General features: G+C 53.8%; 8 protein-coding genes across 8 annotated transcripts; 5 read left to right on the top strand and 3 right to left on the bottom strand.

The window, feature by feature from the left end:
- Window positions 1-610: 610 nt before the first annotated feature.
- On the top strand, window positions 611-2,044 carry BCS1 (Mitochondrial chaperone BCS1; the record flags this gene model as incomplete). Its single annotated transcript, XM_037326243.1, has 1 exon — window positions 611-2,044. One exon carries the CDS (start codon window positions 611-613, stop codon window positions 2,042-2,044), a length of 1,434 nt encoding a protein of 477 aa, XP_037176019.1.
- A 515-nt stretch (window positions 2,045-2,559) lies between these two features.
- Window positions 2,560-3,654, top strand: CGCA056_v010997 (uncharacterized protein; the record flags this gene model as incomplete). The annotated part of the gene is made up of 1 exon (XM_037326244.1): window positions 2,560-3,654. The coding sequence occupies one exon, from the start codon at window positions 2,560-2,562 to the stop codon at window positions 3,652-3,654; it is 1,095 nt and encodes a 364-aa protein (XP_037175686.1).
- A 3,747-nt stretch (window positions 3,655-7,401) lies between these two features.
- Window positions 7,402-8,472, bottom strand: patD-0 (Alcohol dehydrogenase patD; the record flags this gene model as incomplete). The annotated part of the gene is made up of 2 exons (XM_037326245.1): window positions 7,402-8,141; window positions 8,193-8,472. The coding sequence occupies 2 exons, from the start codon at window positions 8,470-8,472 to the stop codon at window positions 7,402-7,404; spliced, it is 1,020 nt and encodes a 339-aa protein (XP_037174957.1).
- Window positions 8,473-11,593: 3,121 nt separating this feature from the next.
- FUS7-0 (putative aldehyde dehydrogenase FUS7) lies at window positions 11,594-13,569 on the bottom strand (the record flags this gene model as incomplete). Its single annotated transcript, XM_037326246.1, has 8 exons — window positions 11,594-11,880; window positions 11,952-12,261; window positions 12,349-12,442; window positions 12,543-12,758; window positions 12,828-12,885; window positions 12,944-12,958; window positions 13,020-13,179; window positions 13,264-13,569. 8 exons carry the CDS (start codon window positions 13,567-13,569, stop codon window positions 11,594-11,596), a joined length of 1,446 nt encoding a protein of 481 aa, XP_037174963.1.
- Window positions 13,570-15,110: 1,541 nt separating this feature from the next.
- On the top strand, window positions 15,111-16,595 carry alcB-0 (Alcohol dehydrogenase 2; the record flags this gene model as incomplete). The annotated part of the gene is made up of 7 exons (XM_037326247.1): window positions 15,111-15,229; window positions 15,289-15,368; window positions 15,429-15,449; window positions 15,543-15,641; window positions 15,701-16,282; window positions 16,353-16,459; window positions 16,536-16,595. The coding sequence occupies 7 exons, from the start codon at window positions 15,111-15,113 to the stop codon at window positions 16,593-16,595; spliced, it is 1,068 nt and encodes a 355-aa protein (XP_037175990.1).
- A 1,168-nt stretch (window positions 16,596-17,763) lies between these two features.
- FCK2-1 (Cytochrome P450 monooxygenase FCK2) lies at window positions 17,764-19,894 on the top strand (the record flags this gene model as incomplete). Its single annotated transcript, XM_037326248.1, has 7 exons — window positions 17,764-18,184; window positions 18,254-18,436; window positions 18,490-18,824; window positions 18,893-19,017; window positions 19,102-19,397; window positions 19,502-19,603; window positions 19,689-19,894. 7 exons carry the CDS (start codon window positions 17,764-17,766, stop codon window positions 19,892-19,894), a joined length of 1,668 nt encoding a protein of 555 aa, XP_037175422.1.
- A 1,379-nt stretch (window positions 19,895-21,273) lies between these two features.
- CGCA056_v011002 (uncharacterized protein) lies at window positions 21,274-23,167 on the top strand (the record flags this gene model as incomplete). The annotated part of the gene is made up of 3 exons (XM_037326249.1): window positions 21,274-22,433; window positions 22,498-22,545; window positions 22,603-23,167. 3 exons carry the CDS (start codon window positions 21,274-21,276, stop codon window positions 23,165-23,167), a joined length of 1,773 nt encoding a protein of 590 aa, XP_037175424.1.
- Window positions 23,168-23,962: 795 nt separating this feature from the next.
- Window positions 23,963-24,902, bottom strand: CGCA056_v011003 (uncharacterized protein; the record flags this gene model as incomplete). Its single annotated transcript, XM_037326250.1, has 3 exons — window positions 23,963-24,387; window positions 24,442-24,815; window positions 24,874-24,902. The coding sequence occupies 3 exons, from the start codon at window positions 24,900-24,902 to the stop codon at window positions 23,963-23,965; spliced, it is 828 nt and encodes a 275-aa protein (XP_037175423.1).
- Window positions 24,903-25,246: the final 344 nt, after the last annotated feature.

A 25,246-nucleotide genomic window follows, 5' to 3' on the forward strand; every position in this document is an offset into this window, starting at 1 on the left:
GCCTTTTAGCATTAAGACTTGACGGCTTGTCTCACTAATGCGACTAACCGCTTGCACAGAGTGAGCGCCGACTAAAACAGTCGGAGGCCGGTCTGCGCTTGTGTTGAACGCCGAATGGTTTGGTATAATCGCACTGAAACATGTGAAGAAATGATTCTCACAGTACCTTAGTGTCTAGTCTCATCAAATTGCCCTGGGGAGAATGGATCGGGCGGCTTCATGCGAAAATGGTCGAGCCGACTTGTGGACGCTGTGGCGGCGCAATAGCTTGCGCCTGCCATAGATCTCTTATACTTCACAAGTGCATCCACAAAATGGATCAATTCGTGACCTAAAACAGCATGCCCAGATATATCGATACACATCAATACAGCTGTATTTTGATGCGAATCGGGTCTTCCAATGACACCCTCCGATGACAATCTGCCCGGGGCCGTGTGGGTCTCCTAAATCGGCGCCAACTCCCCCGGCCCCAGTTCCGTGCGTCATCCCTGCCCCAAGCTTCCCCCCAAAAATTCAATCAATTCTTCAACCACCAACCCGCACCACCCAAAGACACCCCCACGATGCCACCTCGATGGCACACCAACCACCACCATCGCAGCCCGTAATGGCCTCCCCCGACCCAGCGACAACAACATCAACAGCAACCGCCTCCGCCGCCCCGTCGATCCTCAACCTCGATGCCCTCTTCAACAACCCCCTCTTCGCCGGCGGCATCGGCCTCGCCAGCCTAGGCGCGGCCGCCGCCTTCGCCCGCAAAGGCGCCCTCGTCGCCGCCGGAGCCGCCCGCCGCCGCCTCCTCGTCAACGTCGAGATCAGCAAGCAGGACCCGGCCTACCCCTGGATCCTCGCCTGGCTCTCCCAGCCCCGCGAGGCCGCCGGCTTCGTCGCCTCCCGCATCACCCGCATCCACAACCTCTCCGTGTCCACGACGACCTCCAACGCCCGCGGCGGCGCGGCCAGCGGGCCCGCGAATGCGCACTTCTTCCTGCAGCCCGGGTATGGAAGGCACATCGTCAAGCACGGCAACGCTTACATCGCGGTGAACCGCGAGAAGCACAACACGGCGAACATGAACACGGGCGAGCCGCACGAGATCGTGCAGCTGACGGCGCTGTGGGCGCACCGGCACGTCTTCGAGGAGGTGTTTGGCGAGGCGCACGCGCTCGCGGCGAAGGCGAACGAGGGCAAGACGGTGGTGTACGCGGCGCGCGGCATGGAGTGGGCGCCGCTCGGCGATCCGAGGAAGAAGCGCCCGCTGGGCTCGGTGATACTGGACGAGGGCGTGAAGGAGGGGATTGTGGATGATGTGAGGGACTTTTTGACAAGGCAGCAGTGGTATGTTGACCGCGGCATTCCCTACCGTCGTGGGTACCTCCTGTTTGGGCCTCCGGGTAGTGGAAAGAGTTCGTTTATCCAGTCGTTGGCGGGCGAGCTGGATTTCAGCGTGGCGATGATTAATCTGAGCGAGATGGGTATGACGGATGATAAGTTGGCGTACCTGCTGACGAAGCTGCCCCGACGGAGTCTGTTGTTGCTGGAAGATGCGGACGCTGCGTTTGTGAACCGCCGCCAGCGCGATGCAGATGGGTACAGCGGCGCGAGCGTCACCTTCTCGGGACTGCTGAACGCACTGGACGGAGTCGCTGCCGGCGAGGAGCGCATTGCCTTCCTCACGACGAACCACATCGAGCGCCTCGACCCGGCGCTGATCCGCCCCGGTCGCGTGGACATGATGATGCGCATCGGTGAGGCGACGCGGTACCAGGCCGGGCAGATGTGGGACCGCTTCTACGGCGACGTGGACGCTGACGGCTCTGGCCGCGAGCGCTTCCTCGACAGGCTTGATGAGCTGCACTTGTTCGGCAACGGCGAGGGCGAGACGGCTGGACGATTTACGAGCACGGCGGCCATTCAGGGCTTGTTCTTGTTCAACAAGAATGACATGCAGGGCGCCATTGACATGGCTGAGGGCCTCATCCCGCGCAAGTTTGAGGCGGGGGATGCGATTCCTGAGGGCGCGATCAAGACGAAGGCTTGAGTTGCGCTTGTACCGCGCTGTAACAACATGTACATGTACAAAATCATAGACAAAAATCTGAGATGATACCCATGCCTTGCAATTCATTTCAATGTCTCGTGCATCCTCTTATGATCCGGGCAGCCCATCACACATGAGTTACCCGAGCTAGAGGTAGCGCGAGGTTGCACGCTAGGTAGCGACCCAGCTAGTGGGCCTAGCCCCAAACGTTTCCCCATCCCATCTTCAGTCCCGCAACTTTAACCCGTCAACGTCTTCCAGGGACAACCTTCAATAGACGTCAACTTTCCTCATACAACCATCGTGTGCTCACTTTCAGGCACCAAGATCGTGCTCTCGGTCGCCTGGTCTCCGACGGTTTGCTGTCGAAATTTCGTGATACCCCACCACGCGCCGCGACCTGGCGTCGAAATCTCATCTGCTCCAGGCAGCCATACGCTAATTAAAACCAACACCAACCTCCGTCTCACGATTTCCCCAACTCCAACTTCTGCACATCACCACCTACAATCGCGATGTCGCGCCAGACCAGCCTGCTCGATTATTTGTCCGGAGGCGGCGGCGGTCGGCCTCGCAAACAGAACCAACGTCCTCAACAATCCGCAGGGCCATCTCAATCCTCATCCTACTTCTCCAGCAACGGGGAAAATGGGTCATCGTCACAATCGAGCAGTCGCGGCTCTCACTCTCTCAGAGGTTCGCGCGGATCCCGCTCACCAAGAGGTTCTCGCGGATCGTCGTCATCACGAGGCTCCCGCGGCGGACAGGGAGGCGACCGCTCCAACGACGCACTCGCCCTCGTCTCAGAAGAAACCCGCAACGTCTTGCCCGGCATCCTACTCAACCTACCACATTTGGATGCGACTGCCTCCGAGTCGCTGCACCTCTCAGAACTAGCGCCTTTGAAGTCGCACACATGTCCGGGACACCCGCGCGCGAAGATCAAGATCGTGAATGAGGACACGTTCAATGCGGCGATCGACCTCGCCGCAGAGAGGCCTGATGGAGGGCGCGTGGCGGTGCTGAATATGGCGTCGGATATTCACGCTGGAGGTGGATGGTTGAAGGGTGCTGTTGCGCAGGAGGAGGCTATGTGTTATCGCTCATCGCTGTATCTTAGCCTGCATAAACGGTATTATCCGTTTCGGAGGCGGATGGGGCTGTATTCGCCGGATGTGGTGGTAATCCGGGGCGATATGGCCGGCGGACATAAGCTTCTCGTCCCGGGGACGGCGCACACTGACCTACCGGTGGTGAGCGTGCTCAGTATCGCTGCAATTCGGAGACCGGAGGTGCGAAAGGTGAGGGTCGGGTCGAATGAGGAGTACGAATTTGCAAAGGCGAATGATCGGGTTTTGACGATGGATAAGATGAGGCTATGCTTGCGAATGGCGGCAGCGAGGGGTCATAGCCTGTTGGTGTTGGGGGCATTGGGGTGTGGTGCATTCCGAAATCCGCCAGAAGAGATTGCGAGATGTTGGTTGGAGGTACTCGGTGAAGCGGAATTTGCAGGGGGTTGGTGGAGGGAGATGTGGTTCGCGGTTTACGATCGGAAGAATGAGGGCAATTTTGAGATTTTTGACGAGATGCTGGGAGGGGTGGAGGTTTAAGATCCAGGGAACGATCATGGGGACTTATTTACAATAAGGCATGGGTTATGTCGTGGTGGGGATTGCGCGGTAGACGTACCCGAAAGCCTCACCAAAACATCGCGACGTTTCACGGCGTAGTTGACTTGAGGCTCGTGGGATCACCAAGGAGTGGCACAGGGAGGAAACGTGGACCGGAAGCTGATCACTGGCGCTCGCCTTTGAATGCCACTGAATGAAGCCTCTGACTTTGTGGAATGGTGGTCTAATAAATAACAATCAATACCTTCGTCGCAAAAGAACCCCAAAAAACATGCACCAACACCTTGCCTTTATGCCCGCTTGCCGTCCCAACCCCAGCACATGTTCAGTATAACACTCGAATCGATCGTGCGCCTGTGAAGACTCGCTGTCGGCCGAACAACACTGGGCAGTGTGTTCCTTGTCAAGATCCAGACGACAAGAGCCGCGACATTCCCTCGACGAATGTGTTGCTCCAGCGTCCACGTCCTTGGGCCCGTACCATGAGGAAGTCGACGTGATACTCGTCGGGAGGGTAGGGAGAAACATCGGCGGACGAAACTAGACAGGCGAATAGATTATCCAGCAGAGTGACTTCATCCACACTTTGAGGAGAGAAAAGGCCAACCTGGAAGTCTCATCGCTCTGTGATGTTGTCCGGCAGCCCGCCCTTGAAGATATGCAAGGATGGCGGGAGGTATGGCAATGAAGATGGCAACGAGGGCCAGGATCGCTTCGGTTGACATCTTCGACATACTAAGGCGTGAAGAGGACTTATCAAGTTGACAGGAGTGCAGTGTTATTAGTGTCAAAGGGTGAAAACATGATTAAGGGAGGTAAGAGTAGGTCCAGACAGCATAGAATAAATTAAGCTGGAAGGTTGGACATGCTGCATCATCTACGGGGATGCGAGCAAAGCCTCCCAGGACTCTCACCAGGTCTGTTTGTGCACCCAACATCCGTTTTTCTTTTTGCGGCCATTCACAGGCACAATTCAAAAGTCGGTAGAGTGGTTTTTCTGCCTCTGTCCATCCCCGACACTGATTTTCGATTGGCTCGGTGTCTTTTTACCTGCCAAATGCAATCGCCACAGTCCCACGCCCGACGAGCGAGGTGCAAGCCACTAAGCAGATAAGAAGAAGGGGTCAATTTGGCCATGCTGTGGCTGTAGCTCTTAACACCCGATCACATTCGAATGTCTTTGGTCGATATTGTGTTCTATATAATCCTGTTCTGTTCTGGTACAGAGAATGAATTCGGTATTGATTCAAGCGATAGAATAGGGTGCGTCGAATACACCTTACCCAAAATCTATATTATCAAAAGTGCGTTAGTATTGCAACGCATGAAGATTCATGAGGCTAGCAATCGGGATGCACCTGCAGGCGGGCGATTGAAGCTGAAATCCAATTCAGACTCGGGGCTATCGCTGTTTCATTTTAAACTCCCAAACATGAAACAGCAACTACGTACTTAGTCAAAGCCTCGCACTCAATCATCCCCAGCTGGCCTACTTTTCGTCCGAATCCCAGTATTCTAAAAGCGCTCCTTTCGAATATGCCACTGTTTAGGCTTGTCGCAACTTTGGACAGAACTTTTGTCACCGGAGGACAACAGCCGAGACATATTCTTGCCGAAGTTGTTGCTTGACCACCAGCGCCCCTGCGCACGTACCATGATTATTGCCTTGGTACTGGTCGGCATAATAATTGGCAGGCCCGTCTGCGAACCAAGTTGAAAGAAGGGAAACTTGTAAGCGATCGCATGCCCTCCTAAGTGATTACTCAGAGCAGGATAACGACTCTTACTGGGAAGCTGCGCTGTTCGCCGACCTTGACAGAGGGATCGGCATTGCAGGTAACAAAACCAAGCACCAGGGACGGTAATGACAAGTCCAGTAAGTGCTAGTATGGCCTCAATCGACAGCCTCGGCATGGCGGGAAGATCGCCCTGGACGTGGTGCGGAATGAAAATGGCCTGCTTGCTAGTGGATGCGCATTTGGCGTTACGGTCGAGTAATCTGAGGGCGGCAGCAATGTCGTAAGGATGGAGGGAACTAGAGATGAATGGGCGACCAGCGTGTCCAAGGTTGAGGAGAGGGAAGGAGGACGGAAGAAAGAGGAGACGCCGAGACAATATATATAGGACAAGTCGGTGTGCCTGAGAATCAATAAGGGGATCAGTCGCCGGCAGCATCTGCGATATAAGATCTATGGGCGACAGAGAGCAGACGCAACAACAGGGCCCCAGAGCCGCCGGCAAAGGTTTCAGGGCAGCTGAGAGAAGTAGCCAATTAAATTATTTCACAGAACTTCCCGTTTTCGCTCCCATGCTCATCTGCGCCTGCTCCCCCGCTTCCCTGCATCAGGAGTAGAAGAACCAACCGCGAACAGCAACGTCGCCAAGTTACCCCCAAGTTACCCACACGACTCAGTAAAACCAACAGTATCTTTGTACAGACAGTGCGCTACTATCGAAAGGAACAATGCACTGTGTACTTGGAGGAGCCTCTACGCGATTCTTTACAGCAATTGCTTTCTCTAGCAATTAGATAATGCATTTCGCATCTTTTAAAAGAGGGGCATTTGTTCGTAGTCTAGATGGGGATGTTCGCGAAGGCCAACATTTCTCAATACCTGTGTCTAATTCTATCTTGTTAAGTTGAAAGAAATCTGCAGGGAATCAAGTAAGCTTTTGTTGGGAGTTCTGTAAAGCAACACGGAAGTCTTACGTGATCTTGGACACAGCTATTTGCGAACATCTCAGCACGGGCAAAAAGAACACCGGCCTGCTGTTGGCTTTCCGTCATCTGCAACGCAACATTGCTTAATCTTCTGGACTGTGTCGCAGGCACCGCAATTGCCAGAGCCACAAAAATTGCCCTGGCGAGACATGAGGACGTTGCTGCTGTCGCCGGCGACACCTGCAACAGCGATGCTGGTAAAGGCGCTGAGAATGATGGTAAAAACGGTGGTCTTCATTTCTTCTGAAAAAGGATGTTGTGCAGTAAATATTCTGGAAGTGTTGTTCCGGGGTTGGATAGATGATCCAAGTATTTGATGAATGAAGTTGGGATATGAAGTTGGTCTGATGTATGAGATGAACTGCTTGGTTCAGATGAAGAGGATCAGCCTTTTTATATGCCTTTACTCCAGGCCATGAACGGCGACTTCTCAGAAATACCTCCGGATCTCCCTTGATTAGAACTCCACACGGGGAGTTCTTGGCGGATACTTTGAATCAAGTCTCCAAGTAAAGCTGTAACACCACTGATATCCATGCCTGGAGGCTTGAGTTTCTTCTGACTCGTAGCGGTTTCCCGCCTCTTGGCACCGATTAAGGGAATTGAATACCGAAAGCGACGGAAAAGACCAAATGCACCCGATTAAGAGTAAAACTCAATATTTGCACACGCCGATCTTTACAGATTACAGATTTGTATCCTCCCGGATAGAGGAAAACGGTGGTTAGGATTAAGATAGAGAATAGAGAGCGGCAGAATGGAGAAGTGATGGCAGCAAAAGAGCTGATGACTACAGAAACGGCAGAAGCATTGACAACAGCAGCGACGACGACCGAAATAATGACGGCAACGTTTTGCCAAGCACTCACTGGTTATCCGAGGGAGAATTATTTTAGCACAGGCAAAGCGACACTCTGCAACAAATGTTGACTCTACCCCAATCATCTTCATTTCAACTAATGAGTTACAAGCAAATCCGGAGCGGTCTCCTACTTGATTCAACCTTATTCTACGACCAGGACGCTACGGAACCTAACAGATCCTGTCAACATGTGGCTCATAGCTTCATTAACCTTCTCCAGGGGAAACCTTTCGACCAGACACTTTACACCATGGACCTTTGAGAATTCGAGGGTTTCCTCGGCGTCGGTGATATTACCGCTGGGCCAGCTGAGTACAGAGGCACCCTTGCGCAATAGGACCGTGGTGTCGAATTCGACGTTTCCAACTGGGGCAAGCACGAGAAGCTTGCCCAGTGATCGGAGACCGTTGATCAAAGGCGAGATGGCCTTGGCGTGCGGAGCGGTTGCGACGATGAGATCGACACCACCAAGGGCAGCCAGGGCCTTTACTGGGTCCTCGGCGCTGGTATCGACGTAGTGGTGTGCACCGAGCTGCTGTGCGAATTCCTTCTTCGAGCTCCCCGAACTCAAGGCCACGACTTTGTATCCCATGCGATTCGCGTACTGGATAGCGAGATGTCCGAGACCACCGAGCCCTTGAACAGCGACGAGACCGCCGGCCTCGATGCCCATCTTCCGAATACCGTTGAAGCTTGTGAGTCCGGCGCACATCAAAGGAGCAGCTTCGGCGGGATCCATATCGGCAGGCACTCTAACGACAGCCTGAGAGCGCATCAGGACGTATTCGCCAAAACCGCCGTCGAGGGTGACACCATGGGCCTCTTCGTTCTGGCACATTTGCACAAGACCACGAGAGCACTCACGACAGGTGCCGTCGTGACCTGAAAATTTTGAATTAGTAAGCGAGGATATGCAACAACCGTTTCACTGACCTCCATGCCAAGAGCCACCGACGCGATCTCCAGGCTTCACTCCCACAACAGCACTGCCGACTTTGACGACATCTCCGATGATCTCGTGACCAGGCACCCGGGGGAAGGAGTTGCCGAAATAGCCGGCCGCAACCACAGCATCAGTGTGGCAGACGCCGCAAGCGAGGACCTTGACGAGAACTTGTTCGTCCCCAACCGTCGGCATTGGGATATCCTTGAGAGCCAATGGTGAGCCGGGAGTCTCGGCAACAGCGATATTGTAAGAAGACGGGAGAGACATGACTATGATAAAAATGTAGAAGAGATTCCTTTCAGGTGCAGTTGCAGGTGATAATCGGTACGATGTAAGATCAAAGATGAAGGGCGATAATCACATCAATGATCATCGGAAAGACAGTTGCGAATATTGGATTAGGTATTTATACTAAAAACTCAATGATCTCGTACACGGGGGCTGCTTTGGATCGACAGAAAACCCTGTGACAGGTCAAATGCCGTGCTCGCTAAACCCGACAATGCACAGCAGGTCTCTAGTTGTTGATGATTAATTGTATCTAGGGATGCTAACTTTAGCTTGCTTGCAGGAGTCCATGGCTAGGATCTTGAGTATTGAAAGTGGAGAAATGAACCGTGTAGAGACTCTACGAACGACCGAGTTTTATCAGCAAACATGGTGATATGGGCTGTAACCCCGTGGATTCGGACTTGATGGTTCAAAGTTTTCCTGAAGTGGAATGAGTAAAGTCCGTTTGGGCTGAGATCAGTACTGACATGATTTATAAGCGGTCTTGTTGTCAAGTGGTATCTGGGTGTATCCGTCTGGATGTCTCCGTGAAGCTAACTTCGCCAAGGTTGACCCCACCTTAAATAGCCCGACGCTTGCAAACTCCGTGTACGAGAACGACCAAAACACTGAAAGTAAGAAAGGCAGATACGTGACGAAGGGTCCTTTCTACAGGTATAAGTCACACAATGAATTAATCTACCGTAACACCTAGCCTGAAACCATATCACCAGCTTGTGGCAGCAAATGGTTAGACCTCCCGTATACCACCCAGTAAATACCAGAATACAGAAGGAATCCAACAAGAAGGCATGTGACGTAATTTATTTCGCTGACCACAACTAGAAAATGATAAGGGAAAGAGTAGAAAAACACTGCGATAAACCACCATGCTCAGGTGACGATATTCGCGGCAAGACCAAATCTGTCGAGCCGGAAAAACCCCTTTGCCAAAGCATTCCTTCAATATGAGAGCATCAGAACAATAGAGATAGCGTATGTGATGTATTAAAACAGTATACCAGCGGAAACAAAAGGATTGAATGCTGTGTGCGACCCGAGATACACTGCTCCAATTAGACTGGTCCAAATGCACGATCACAAAGGAGTGGCCGCAATTAATGTACCGGAAGCACAACTACAGATGGCCCCTGCCGGGGAGAGAATGGCAGTCGTAAATTAGAGGACTGACTTGATCCTCTTGGGCACTAATTGACTCACCCAAAAGGATTGGCCGCCAGAGTGAGGGAACGCCGACGCGAGCTCAGCCAGACTGATATCACAACACAAGCCGAGAATGACATGATGAGAAACCCGTGTAGAAACTCAGATCCGCCCCCAAATGGAAGTACGCATACGCAACATTGACTCGCCATGACGGTACGACTCAAGTTCTGCTCTTCATATGACTTTAAACACGTGAAACTACTGATACCTAGATGTTCCCACTAGCTACGCGTGGTGTTCGAGAATAGCTCGATGCTCACAGTAAATCTAGTCATTAATATGTGATATCATCTTTCATCAGTTCTGAGTCAACCACTTCATCTTAGGTCAGCATATAAGTAAGCTACAATACGCATATAACAAGCCTCCCTCAGAACCTACCACTGTCATGCTTAAATCAGATGGACCAAATCACAAGGCCTCTCTTAATCTTCATAGCTTTTGACGGCGTTTGGTAGCCATAGAATGTAGTCGCACCCTTTTCGGCTTTCGTATGCGGTGGCGTGGTAGAGCCTAGGCGATAAAGCAGACGCGTAGAATGTACCTTGGGCTGTCAAGTCTCTTGAAGCATACCAATGTTTGACTTTCCCACTGCTTTGCTTGTCTGCAAGTATGCTCGCGCGACGTGCCGCTGGTGCCTAACAGCTGACACTGATATGAATCAACTCGACTTTGCCAGCTGTGTAGGTCTTCTAGCGTTATCTTAGTGCGGTCCTCAGCTGGGCAAGTGCGATTTTGTGGGCTATGAGAACATCAACGCCTTCACTTGGCGTGCTACGAAGCTGCGTCTCTTTTCAAAACTCTGCGTCAACTGAGTGATACAGATGAAGAAGAATAAATACAGAGGCTGAAGCTTGAGCAATGATGCATATTGGTCCTCTCCTCGCCATCCTCCACCGAAGACTTTGATTTACACGTTTATCTTTGTCCATGGTTCTGGGTGCTTCTGACTGAAAGGGTTCGGCGTCATGACTGTCTTCCTGGCCCTTTTTAAGTGTGGACGTAGTGTACATGCGTTTGAGAGATGATGATACTCATGTTGAGCAACTCAACACCCATCAGGCGATAAAGAATGGGGAACCTGATTGGAGATTCATGGTATTTGAATTGCCATCAACCCCAGCGGGGATTCAACTCCTTTTCTCCCGCCCCCTGCGGAGAGAATCAAATTCCCAACGGACCCCGTTTCAATGCGACCAATTCTCCGTCCTAGTTCGCCCCAAACATCCCCGTATGAAACAATTCCCATCGTATCCCCATGTGAGAGGGGGCCGCTTTCACCTGTCACCGCACTACCCCGCCGCACCCATGTGAAAGCGGAACTATTTCCCGCACCCCGGGCAGCAGGCTTGCGTATTCCGGATGGACCCTTCTCCCCCTCCATCGACGCGCACTTGTTGCTGATTACGGATACAGTCAACACACCGCGAATTGCCTGCTCCAGGGTCTTGCAGAATGGGCTCACTAGCCAGGCAGCAACCAGCGCTTATTCGGCAGGGTCTCCATAATTGCTCCATAAACTCCCCGATACTGCTCTCCGGATTGTCAGGCCTCGCCCCCAAAAGGCCGTACCCCATCATGCGAAATATCGGGGCAATGCAATCCTTTGAGGCAGTAACGCCGAAGAGCTTCAATGCAGCCATTCATTCAATGCGAACGGGCCAGTCGGGTCTGAAGAATCAAGGGTTTCTTGGTTTATCTACACTACTCTTGTACTGATCTACTAGTGCGAAACAGGTACCGGGCCAAAAAGCCCAGCAAGATTGCCACGCTCTGCTGACCGACAGATAACCCACACCGACCTTTTCCTCTACAGCTTGGATGTTTTGATCTTTTTTTAATTTTTTACAATATGAGCTCGTAAGACTTTGCAGGGGCTCTGGTATCATAATCATGCCTTGGTGATGAACATGGACTGGGCGTTGCAGTACGCCTTCAGGCCGCCGGCGCCGTACTCGTATCCGATACCGCTCTGCTTGTGGCCGCCGAAGGGCGCGTCGTACTGGAGCTCCAAGTGCGTGTTGATCCAGACGTTGCCGGCCTTGAGCTTTTTGGCGATGGCCTGCGCCTTCTCGAGGTCCTTGGACCAGACCGAGGCGCCAAGACCCATGTCGGTGTTGTTGGCGCGCTGGATGACCTCCTTCTCGTCGCTCCACTTGAGAACGGGGAAGACGGGGCCTGCGTTGGTCTTGCATTAGTCGCTGGACAACACTTTCATTTGCGAGATGAGCGCAAGATGGCAAACTTACCGAAGGGCTCCTCAACGACAATGCGAGAGTTGTCGGGAGGGTTGTCGACCATGGTAGGGGTGATGAAGTAGCCCTTGCCGTTGGAGGCAGGGGCCGTGGAGCCAGCGGCAAGCTTGTGCTTCTGCTCCTCAATGTCCTTGAGGAGATCCTTGACGCGCTCAAACTGCATCTGGTTCTGGACGGGGCCGAGCATGGTGCCCTCCTTCTGGCCGTCGCCGACGGGGAAGCTGTTCACGACGTTGGCCATCTCGGTGAGGAGCTCATCATAGATGGACTCGTGGATGTAGATACGCTTGATAGCGATGCAGACCTGGCAGTGATCATGTTAGCGGCTACCCAAACGGACCTTCTGCAGGAGCCGATCGGATCCTGTCAGACGCCAAGTCTTCCAACATACCTGTCCAGAGTTGTACAGAGCCAGGGTGACGATCTTAGGCGCAACCGCCTTGATGTCGACGTCAGGGAGGACGATAGCCGCGTCGTTGCCGCCGCTGTGCGCTCACGAGTCAGTATTCGGGACTTTTTTTGCCTTCCCGGCAACAAGGTTGCGGGCTGCAATTTAGCTGCCGTTGCGGGAATTGCTCCACTCACAGCTCCAGAGTGACGCGCTTGAGCGTCTTTGCGCAGCTCTCCATGACGCGCTTGCCCGTGGCGGTCGAGCCCGTGAAGCTGACCTTGTCGACGCCGGGGTGGGAGGTGAGCCAGGGGCCGAGGTTGTCGTCGCCGCTGAGCGCCTGGAAGACGCCGGGCGGGAAGACCTGCTGGGCGAGCTCGACGATCTTGAGGTCGCAGTAGGGGGTGAAGGGACTTGACTCGTGTCAGCGCTCTTGAAACATGGGATGACGGGCCGGCGCGCGGGGAGGGATGGGGACTTACGAGGGCTTGAGGATGAAGGCGTTTCCGGTGATCAGGGCGGGGCAGATCTTGCCGACAGCTGTGAAATTGCGTCAGTGAGGTGCTGGGGGTCATGTGTGCGATCGTTGGGAGCGTACCGAGGAGGATGGGGACTGCGAAATGATGTTAGTTCTGTCTGCGAAAGCTATCTTGGAGGTCCTAGGGAAGACTCACAGTTCCATGGAACAATGCCGACGGCAACACCGAGAGGCACGTATCTGGTGATGACGCGACGGTCGGGGTCATCGCTAACGACCTCCTCGGGGAAAGGAAGCGTAGGAACACCTCTGAAGTGCTTGATGGCCTCAGAGATCTCGAATTGGGCGAAGCCAATCTGCGCAGCGCACGGTACGTCAGCATTACTCGCTCGCGAGCTCGCGCAGGGTCCATGTGCTAGTTCTCCCAGCATCGTACTTACAGGCTTGCCCTGCTCCTTGCTCAGCATGACGGCGAACTCGTTGAGGTTCTCCTCCATCAGGTCACCGAGCTTGGCGACAGCCTTCTTGCGCTCCTCGTAGGGCGTCTCGGCCCAAGCCTCCTGGGCGGCCCTCGCGGCCTGCACAGCTCTGTCGACATCCTCAGCGGTCGAGAGGGGCACCTCTGCGAGGGGCTCGAGTGTGGAGGGGTTCAAGCCATGTCTGGTCTTGGGTGCCGTCTCCAGCTTGCCGTTGATGACATTGTAGAACTTGGTGAAGTCCAGCTTCGAGGTGCCGTTAGCAGCCATGATGGGCGATTATCTAGTGTAAAACCGTTGGATGGTAGGTAAGGATGGCGGCAAGTTACGTGCAGGTACGTAATGTGGGAGAAGAGTTTAAACGGCGTGAATCAGGGTCTGTGATCGGGCGCGCGAGGAGGAAGAAAAGTACACGAGAGGAGAGAGGAGCGAGAAACAAGAAGAGGGATGGGACGGGTAGTGTATGCGAGAGCGACCCTGCGTTGCGTTGAGCTCTCCGACTCCTTTCTCGCCCCTCCGCCTCGCCTCTGGTGGTGGGATGGGTGGTTTGTGCTGGTGATTGTGAGGGACAACGAACCAGTGGAGGGGGACGTGGAGAGAAGCTAGGGCACAAGACCGGGATGCCATGTCTTCGACCAAGGGGCCCCCTCGCCCGACACTCCACCGTCAATGTCACGATGTCTGCCAGCGATTGACATAGACTATTGCGTGGAAATGGAGTCTGGCCCGCGGCAAGCGGGGCCTGCAGCAACTGAATTGTCCATTTGGGGTAGCTCACCGATGAGAGGACCCGGGTTACATGGCTGTTTGGATGCTGCTTGGTTGCTTTCGCATGTCGGCCATCCGCACCAACACTGCCAAGGTGAGACGGGGAGAGGCCGTTGAAACGTGTTGGGCCCCATAATGCCATTTTGCTGAAGAAAAACAGGTACTTACATTGTCCAGAGAAGAGGGGAGCAGAGATACATGCGGGCTGATGACAAGCGGCACTAGCAGTACATGACGAATTCTTAGTCACCTAACTGTCTAGGTAGCAGCAGAAGGACAAGACAAAAAACAACTACCGAAACACCGCGCTCCATGGCAAAAAGGTACTTAGAGTGTGCGCTGCTGCTGCTGTATGAACTGTATGAAGATAAACTTGACACAACACAGACACTTGCTGCGGGCTGCGGGATGCCGTGGGGGAAAAGTTGGAGACAGCTCGGCAACGTGCCGCACTCCTCACAGACGCCCTCGCGCACTCTCACACTCACTCTTCATTCCCGCTCACTCTCACTCGTCAGTTTCTCTCACCCACACTCAAATCCCATCATCGAACATGTTTCCCGATTCTCCTTCCCGTCTGACTCGACCGCCCTCTGAGCCGTGCAGCATCAGCCGGCTCGTTTTAGATGATATCCTGCAAGGTTGGTCATGCATACAGACTCAGTTCGAGTCATGTTCGACCCGCCGTCTCGGCGCCGGCAGCCCAGAAATCGCCTCGTGCCAGTGCATCGGCACTTCGTCTGGCGCCGTCGCATTGGCTGCGCCATCCGTGATTGGAAACTAGGCACAAGTCGCCGATGGGGCGAAAGGGTGAGGGGGACGGGAATTGAGGAGCGTTGTTTTTTCGGCCAAAAGTAGACTTCGTGTACATGTGTGAGCTTGTGTGGAGGTTCCAGACAGCAGTCCGATAAGTTGGATGCTGAGCCCGATCTTTTCCCCTTCCTCTCGAAAAGAGAAATATAACGACATGCATCCCTCGCGATCTTTGCTGAGAACTTGAACACGTGCCGATATATCGATATAGCTTTTTGATGGCGACTACCATGGGCGGCGAAAGCAGTTTCAACCGTGCTGTTGTGTACACTGAACCCGGAACGACCAAGACGGAGGTTGTCGAACTCCCGATACCGACACCTGGGCCCGGCGAAGTCCTCGTTCGACTGTATGGCTCTACGGATTTCAATCTGTGATGATTGATTGCTGATCGTGTTGCTATCGTAGGCAATATTCAGGAGTATGCCATACAGACTATGGCTTTTGCATGAACGCTTTCTCATCAGTGCCGTTCCCTACACCCAAAGGTAAGTCGCATCCGAGTCGAGATTGCGCCCGGCATATCAGGGATCTAACAAGTACCACAGGTCAGGTGGGAGGTCATGAAGGTCAGTCGTCATCTCGGCTCGTATTCTGACTCCGCAAAGGAAGCATACGAGAGTCAGCTCTATATTGACGTGGTATTAACTTGCATCTCGTAGGAGTCGGCGAGGTCGTTGCTGTTGGTGTTGGTGTAACAACACCTGCCATTGGGCAACGAGTAGGCATCAAGTATGCCGCAGATGCGTGTCTCAACTGCGGTAAGTCATTCGTCAGCCAGTAGCACACCTACACCATGCTAATCATGTCATTATCTCAGACCGATGCCTTCAAGGTGGCGAGTCATCATGCGCAGAGGTTAAACTATCGGGCTACTTCACACCGGGAACACTTCAACAATACTGTCTATCATCGGCACGATACGTAACACCTGTACCAGATGGATTGGACTCAGCCGAAGCGGCCCCATTGATGTGTGCGGGCGTCAGCGTCTACACCGCATTGAAGCGCGCCGACGCCCGCCACGGAGACTGGATCGTGATTGCCGGTGCCGGCGGCGGCCTCGGCCATCTTGCAATCCAATACGCAAACGTTCTCGGCTGCCGGGTCTTGGCAATGGACCTCGGCATCAAGGAAAAGTTTTGCCGCGACCTCGGAGCCCAGGAGTTTGTCGACTTCACATCCTTCCCCACCGAAGAAGACCTGGCGAACGAGATCAAGAGGATCACCGGCGGCGGCGCGAGGATCGTGTTGATGTGCTCGTCAAACAAGAAAGCGTACATCCAGTCGCCGAGATGGTTGGGCTTCCGCGGCAAACTTGTCTGCTTGGGCGTTCCCGAACACAGCAGTCCGGCCATCGGAGAGGTCGAGCCCATGCTCTGCGATGAGCTGACCATCTTTGGTAAGTGTGCTCAAGTGTCCTGCATATGCACCTGTGTGTTGGGGAACGTGCTGACAAGCGGCTATCGCAGGCGTCAAAACGGGTAACCGTCTCGAAGCCAAGGAATGTCTCGAAATCGCTGCACGGGGCAAGGTCAAAACTCACTTTAAACTTCGGCGCATGAGGAGCTTGACAAAGGTACGGCACCCGAATCCGACCTCGGCAACACCGAGTATCCAATCATGGGAGATATACTGACAATTACGACGTCTAGATATTTACTGAGATGGAGTCTGGGGAAATACAAGGTCGCGTAGTCATAGACCTGAAGTAACTGCATGTACATAGTTGTCGTTGGAACTGGTATCTGCTTGATGAATCAGAACATATTATGACCGAGAACAATGATCGACGATTATGACAATCCATTGTATTGCATCCTTGGTTGCCGTCTATTCTTGTCTTTTCGTCCCAAGATTTCGGATCAAAGCATGGGGACAAACCCGCTAATGCTCAACAACGGCGACGGTATCATCGGCCCTTTTTGAAGATGCGGCTACTCGGCACAAGGATGTCTCGAGCTCGCGTGGTACTGTGGCTCCGCCGGCGAGAAAGCTAGTCTTCCGAGCCCGACTCACCCGTTGGCTGCTGTGTTTGTTGGCACCCGGCTCGAGGTCTCGGCATCCCACACGAATGTCACGCGGCCGCCCCCGGGATCTCCAACAACCGTTGATTAGCCCCATGCGGGGTAGGGACACCGGGGCAAAGTACGGGGTAAGCTGCTCGGGGTGCGAGATCTTCCCCGGATTCTTAGATCGTGGAAAACATGGGGGATTGTGGAAAAGTGTGGCCTCGAGGCAGACAATGGAGGCGTTCTGACTCTGTTCATTCTCCACACTCCGCAGTGAGCTCTGCACCCCGCGAGTGTGAGGGGAGACCCCACGACTTACCCCAGATGTGGTCGAGTCAGAACCGTTGGAAGTTCTGAGTCGAAAATTTCGTGACGTATGCCTACGGGTGTCTTTCCTTCGATATCCAATGGGATCACCCGAGTTTCAACGGTTTTCAAATGCGATCCCAGTTGGTGGCTGAGAACAATAACGCGCCTACAGGGGAAAGGTGAGTACTGCTCCGCGACCTGTTTGTACTACGCGGCTGCGGCTGTCCCATTAGAGTGGCAGATTTTTTGACTCGAAGTAACAGCATGCGATCTGCTCGATTGAAGGAGCTATTGTTCTGACACGTCTCTATTGTTCCTATCTGACGCTGCGTTGGTTGGTCTGCTGGGCGATCACGATACGGTTTCTGACGCAGGCTGCGATTATGCGACCCGCCTAATAGGGGAGGTCCAACAGCAAACATATGCGCAAACAACATATCTACGAGGCTCGGCGGGGCGGGGAAGACATGAAGTTGTCCAAAAAGGCTCAGACGTCTCTTCTGGGCTCTCTTTCGTGACCCAAAAAATGTTCAGACCTGAATCGCGCCGCTTCACAGACACTATGGCGATGACGGACCTTCAACTCTTCCAGGCCCACTGCCTTTCCTTTGTCGTGGGAATTCAACTTCATGTTTTCGTCTTCCGAATCGGAGAATGGGATATCTCGACCACGACACTGATCCGGAATTTCTCTCTGGGCATCGGACTGCTCACCGCGGCCCTTGTCCAGCTGGCCTCTGAGACTTTCCCTACGAATGCGGCCGCATTCAGAGCAGCATGCTCCCTCACGGCCGCCCTTATCGCAGGTATTTACTCCAGTTTGTTCGTGTACCGCGCGGGCTTTCACCGGCTCAATTCCTTCAACGGGCCGTGGATGGCCCGCATGTCGAACCTGTACATCACGAGACGCGCGCTCAAGAAGTTGCACTTGTACTCGGAGGTGCAAGATCTTCACAACACGTACGGCGATATCGTACGAATTGGTAAGCAAAGAAGCCGGAAAGGGCTGAAATCGTACGATGAGTTATTCAACTAACATAACTCGGTTGAAGGCCCGACTGAGTTGTCTATCAACAACCCCAAGGCCATCATGCCAATTCATTCCAACAGATCACCATGCACCAAGGGTCCGTGGTACGGAGTTCTGCATCCCATGTACTCCCTGCAGCTTGTTCGCGATAAGCAAGAGCATTCTGTTCGGCGCAAGGCCTGGGATCGTGGGTTCAGCTCGAAAGGTATCTATCCCTTGCCGATCCTACCCAGTCCCGTCCATTGACATGGAAGCTAGCCCTACGAGACTACGAGTTCCGGGTTGCCAACTACACCAATCAGCTTCTTGATCAGATCGAGGCCCACAAGAGCAAGCCGTTCAACATTGCCGACTGGTTCAACTTTTACAGCTTCGACGTAATGGGCGACTTGGCCTTTGGGAAGACTTTTGGGATGTTGAAGGAGGGCATTAAGCACTACTTCATGACTTCCCTGCATACGGACATGCAGGCTATTGGGTCGTTCAGCCATATGCTGTGGTTGTTCCCTATCTTCAAGAACACTCCGATCTTGAATGCAAACAACAAGAGGTTCTGGAAGTTTGTCACTTCTCAGGTGGACGAGAGAATCGCGGTATGAATGCAGTTGTCGTCTCAGCTGGACAGGGGCTCAGCAACTCAAAAGCTAACGATGTCTCACAGAATCCTCCCGACCGCCCGGATGTTTTCTCTTGGGTCCTGGAAGACTACCAGGCCATTAAGAAACCCACTTGGCAAGACACTTTAAATCTATATGGAGACGCATATCTGATCATCGTTGCTGGAAGGTAAAGTTCCCCTTTCGAATGGGGGATAGCAGCCCCCGCAACGGACCCCGCTAACATTTCTTTTTCCCTTTTCCCCCGTCACAGCGATACAACAGCCGCATCCCTTACTTGCCTCTTTTTCGAGTTAGCCCAGAAGCCGGACGTCTACAAACGCCTAAGGGATGAGATTGACGAGTACTTTGCTGAACACCCCGAGCCCGAGCACTCCGCGCTCTCGAAGTTGCCGTACCTGCAGGCATGCATCGACGAGGCGCTGAGGCTGCACCCGCCCGTGCCGTCCGGCGTGCAAAGGATGACGCCACCCGAGGGCCTCGATATTGACGGGACGTTTATCCCGGGCAATACCATCATTCAAGTGCCGACATATACAATGTTTCGAGGTGAGTGAAACCTCTTTTTTTTTTTTTTCCCCTAGAGCGGTCGTTTAACGTCCGGGTACGTATTTCGGAAGTTCCGTAGTGCTGACGGAACCTAAATGTGACAGATGAACGCATCTTTCCGCACGCCAGCGAATTCATCCCAGAGCGATGGATTACACAACCAGAACTGGCCAAGGATCCTGCAGCCTTCGTCCCCTTTGGCACTGGTAAGCACTCTAATCTCACTTCATTTTTTGTGATAGCTGCAGTCGGAATTTGAAGAAACCATGAGAGCTGATATGCAGGTTCCAGGCAAATATTCGTGTGTCGGTAAGCAGCTCGGGCTGATGGAGGTTCGATACTGCGCGAGCCAGATCATTCACCGGTATGACGTGGCATTCGCGCCGGGCCAGACGGCAGAGGCCTTTATTGAGGGCAAGAAGGACGGGTTCACGTTGTCGCTGCCGGAGTTGGAAGTGATTTTCAATCGCAGGGAGGCCGGTAAACAAACCGCATAAGCTGCGTGCAGATCGGCGGTTGTTGGAGGATTGACGGGGTTGACTGGGAAAGTTGCTATTAGTGCTGGAATGTCTCTGATGAATGGCCCTGCGCCGTGTTTAATAAGTGGGCGAGATGTTCAGTGACATGTCACAATTTGAACCGAAGCAAGGTGCAAATGTTTGCCGTATAGTAAAGAGCAAACCGCCCTGCATTGGGACCAACGGTGGAGTTGCAGATGTCTGAGTGTGTTGATTGTGTGTGTTGATTGTGTGTGTTGATTGTGTGTGTTGATTGTGTGTGTTGATTGTGTGTGTTGATTGTGTGTGTGAGATGATGACAAGAGCGCATCTCATAGAGCTGAAGCGCTACTCAGGAACGATCGCTAGGGCTGGTGTGGCCACGCCAGCTGAGTGACATGCAGGGGAGACGACGCTTTTAGTACTGGCAGTAAGCTTCCAGTCAGGCATTGTCAACGTTCGGATCCGGCCTCCGCGGAATGCATGGAGGGCTAATTACCCCCATAGAAATTGGGATGGAAACAAACGATGTGCGGCGACTAAGACATTTCCAAGACAGATGCACCTCAAGAGCGTGCCGGACTCGCCATCTGCAGCGCTGATTCGCCAGCGTACCGGGGCCAAATCCGCGCCGGCTCGACGGCGTCGAAACTCTATCAGAGCCACGCAGAAGCCACCGCCTCCCAGGATTGCGCCCAATGTCACGTAGGAATCCCGTTTTAGCTAGTCCTCTACTGCATAGCACCTAGACAGACACACTGAGCAGCAGTGTCAAAGTGTCCAAGGCAAGGGTGCCAGCATTTTACCCCACATTCTTTGATCTCTCTGTCTCTCTTCAACCTCTGTTCCGCCCCTCCCACCACCTGGGTAATGCTCTTCCGCCCTCCATCCACCCATCCCCTTGTCAAGCTCAAGCCAGGCAGGCAAGACACCAACCTAAGCCAGGGGTCCCTCTCTTCAGCTGTTCCGTGATGCTAATTTGCCCGCCCGTCAGAAGTGAAAGAAGCTTCCTCCGTCTGTCTTTTTCAACTCCCGATCCCCTTTTCCCCTGACTGTTATTGATGCCCGCTCGATCCACTTCTGCACATCTGCCGTCAACTCTCTTCCACACTATCGGGTGCCCGGTTTTCATACAATCTATTCTCTCTCTTTTTGTGTCATAAGCTGACATATCGCTCCATCATCCGCATCCGAACATACGAATTAAGCCGGACCCTAAGCGCCTCAGACAGAGCCAAACACACACACCGCACATCCTCCGCCCCCATCCAATCTGACTCTGCTCCCCGTCTCCCCTCTCTGTCAGAATAACTCCCCAACCAACATCCAAATTTGCTCTTTATCAGCACCGCGCGTCTGCGCGCTCTTCTCTCCCAACCATGGCGTCCAACGGGCCAAGCGATGCCCCCACTTCAGCAGCAACACCTGGTGGAGGAGCAGAAGGAACAGGAGGGGGATCAGCCGCCCCGGCCAAGGTCCCCTCCGAGAAGGAGATCGCCCGCAAGCTCCGGAAACGCGAGCTCGACCGCAGGGCCCAGAGGCAGGCCCGCGAGCGCACCCGTAACCGCATCGCCGAGCTCGAGGCGCTGGTGAAGGAGCTCCGCAAGGACGACTCGACGAGGCTGTCGGCCTGCATGGAGCAGCTGGCCAGCGTCACAGCAGAACGGGACCGCCTCTCCGAGACCCTCAAGGCCATCCAGGAGACGATTCGCGATGTGTCGTCGTCGTCATCGTCGTCGCCGCACCGCCCTTCCGCGGCTGGCGGCCAGCACCAGCACCAGCACTCCTCGTTCTCGACGTCAACATCCCTGTCCGACTCCCGGGATGCGTCTTCCTCCTCGGCGATGATGCCTGGACTGCCCGCGCCCACCGCGTATAGTGCGCCAATGGGCATGATCCCGGAGACGCCGTCAGCAGCTCATGGCGATGTTCACGCGTTCAACCAACACCAACATAACCACGACTACAGCAACAGCAACAGAAACCACGGAGGGGTCATGGCCGTCGGCACGGTGCCGAGTGGGATCTCGGCGCCCAGCGTGCACGCGCCCAGTGTTCACGCGCCAAGCTCCACGTCGGAAAGCCAGGATCTCGGGGAGGAGCTCGACGACCACGACGACGAGTGCCACGAGGACCACGACGACCCCAACCTGATCGTGCCCCCGCCGGAGATGCCCTGCGACTGCATCACCGTCCGCACCCCCGCAGGCCCCGCTCCGCCCAAGGTGAATGTGTGGAGAGCCGTCAACCAGGTGTTGGCGAAGCGGTGCAGGATATCGAAGGAGGCGCACGTCGCCGAGGACGCCAATGACGAGGATATTCCGGTGCGGGTCCTGTTGGAGGGGTGGGATGCCGTGGCGCGGTCCCGCCCGCTGTCGAAGCTGTGGAAGAAGCTTCGCCGGGTCGACGAGCTGTGTTTCCAGACGTGTCCCAAGACTGAGCGGTTGGCGATCCTCCGCACCATGCACCTGTTACTCCAGTATCACTCTGACCCCACGCCGAGTCGTTACGCCAAGCTGCCGACTTGGTACCTGAAGAGGTTGGTGCATCAACGGCCCGGCATTGAAGCCGGCAGTTTGAGAGCCAGTGTTAACATGACGCAGACCATCACAGACCATGCCACATTCCTATGCGATTGACTTCTTTGTTTGGTGAGCCGGCGGCTGGGGTGTAGTATGTTGCAACCAAGCAAGCTGACAAGCTTTCAGGCCCGGTGTTCGAGAACGTTTCGTCTTCGGACAGCACCACTACTGCAACAACTCTTTCTGGGATCTGTTTGGTCCTAATTTCCACCTCCTCTGGCCCTACGAATTTCGCGACGCCTATAAAAAGAGTTTGGTCACGGGCCAGTACCAAATATCGCCGGCATTCGAAGAGCGGATCTCCGACATCAACTCGTGGACGATGGGCATGGACTTCTTCACTCGATTTCCCGAGCTGATTGCCGACATACCGGCGTTCCACTCCATCTCCCAGTCCCTGACGCCGGCGGTGCAAGCGGCCACGTCGCCTTCGATGCCGCAGCAAGCTTCGTTGGTACAGCTGAAGGAGCGGGACCAGCGCGACGAACGCATGCCCATCGACCAGCACCACGCTTCGCCCCCGGAGCACCACCCCCAGCAGGAAGTCATCGACTGTTCCCAGACCATGCAGGTATATCCTCCCAGCATATACAGCATGGCTGCGCCTGCTTTTATGGAGGATTTTATGCCGCCAGGTTACGATGTCAACGCGGCGGCCGCCCAGTATGGCCACATGCAAGGATACTTTTGAGGCCGTACGATTTGTGTGGGGATTACAAACAATATCTCGGAAGTATCCATCAAACTCCCGCATATGATGCCGAATGGCTGTTATTACGGGGAGAACGGCAGCGCTTGTGGGTGAATACCCGGGCAATACTTACGCTAGCTGCGAGCGCGGCTTCAAGTCTGCGCCAATGCCGAAAGAAGCTCCCGGCAGCCGGCCTGTCGGTCACTTGTTCCGCTCCGCAACGTTCCCAGAGGCGGCCCACCAGCGCTAGGCTTAAGGTGAACATTGCGGCAGACTACGTGTGCTGCCAAGCATCTGTCGGCAATGAACGTCGACGCGTTGCTGAATCGACGGCTTATAGCCTCTTGGACATCTTATGATACGCCTCTCTACCACGATGGTCTGGACTGCCGCCGGAAATGAGAAAGTGTAACTCATGGGCCCAGTCCATGCCCTGGGGAATTGTGGCTCATTTGGTAGGTTGATTACCAACAAGTAAACACGGCGGATGATCACGCTGAAGCAATCTGGACTCGACAAACAGAATTTGATGCTGTAAAGGAGCAATTGAGCTCATGGTATTGAGAAAAAACTGATTGCTATGAATCGCAGAACTGGAAAGTGCTGCTTGATAATGAGAGGAGCAATTTGCCTACAGGCCCGTGTAAGATACTTTGGAGGCAGTTAACGAAGCCTGGTGAATGCGCCAACGTGTGAGTCGAAAACATGTCCACGTCCTGAGTTTTGAGTATACTTTGAGCAATCGCGTGACTATATTCCGCTGGTGACTAAATCAACACAAAAAGCATTTTGTGTCTATGAGAAGAACGTCTTGGGTCTCTCAAGCAACTCCCCATCAAGAATGATATCCACCTTCTCGCTGTAAAAGGACAAAAGCCCGGCTATTCCAGCGCTCTCATGTGTAGTTGTCCTGTAATACCATACAAGATTCTTGTGCTCCTCACCATCAATGACTATATGGTAGTACTCGGCATCCCCTTTGTAGGGACAACTGGTTATAAGGTCACTTTTCCGGAGAACGAGCTGGTCGACTGAAGCAAGCGGCAAGTAGTACCTCGTCGGCAAGTACGTCTCTAACAAGTGAACCGCGTAATCTGACTTGGCCACCGTCTTGCCGGCAACTTGCACTTCAACTGATCTCTTAGACGGAAGGATATCAATGCGCTTGAAAGGGTCTTTTGGGTGGACGTAGATGGGGACCTCTTCCTCGAGCCATTGGTCTAGACACACGTCAGCTACAAACTAAGGCATGTACGCAACGTGAGGTCTCTTACCCATGCTTCCAAATTCAAGTCGGATCATACCCTTCAATGCTTCGCTCAACTTCTCGTCGTCTGAGAACCGCAACGCGCGATCTGTAGTGAATTCGCCAACGCCATCGTGAGCAGGAATGGTGAGTTCTACCACAGCAGCAGCAGGCGATGAAGCGTCGTCGGCGGAGTTGATTGCCTCTTTGTCTTTGAGTTTGCAATTCTTCAGGGCCGTTGTAGGCACGTAGTACTGCGGGTAGGCGATGTGCTCCCAGACATGCATAGCCTTCGTCGTATCGACGATGAACGTTTGGTTCAGTATGACCCGAACACGGCGGGCAGTCGGTCTTGTTCTTTGTGGTCCATCTTTGAGGAGAAGGCGCGCAAGCTCAGGAAGACTGCATGATGTTAGAATGGACACATGAGCGAAACATGAGTTTGGGCTGCAGCACTTACTCTGCGCGGAATTGGCCCGGCTTAGACATCCTCACGGCGTTTTAGTGAAGTCGCACAAGGTACTGACTGAATCGATGCACTGGGAGAATTGATGTCTATTGCAAGGAGTGTGGTGGTCAACACACGAACCTCTCAACCCCGCATGCAGTACCAGCCTGTGACGTCTGTCATTTTACGTAAGCGGGAGTATGCCGGAGCTCCTGCCGGCAAGACGGATGACAACGGCCCCATAGCCCCGGACATTGTCACGGCGGACGGTGGTATTCTCCGGAAGTATGATCGGAGTATTTTAGCGGCGAGAACGCACCGCATAGGCCATTGCAACTTTATGTGTGACTTTGAATTGAGTTCGGGTCAGAGTTTGTGAGAACCG

Source organism: Colletotrichum aenigma, assembly GCF_013390185.1.
Source record: "Colletotrichum aenigma strain Cg56 chromosome Unknown KSG_Cg56_contig07, whole genome shotgun sequence".
NCBI classification, from domain to species: domain Eukaryota; kingdom Fungi; phylum Ascomycota; class Sordariomycetes; order Glomerellales; family Glomerellaceae; genus Colletotrichum; species Colletotrichum aenigma.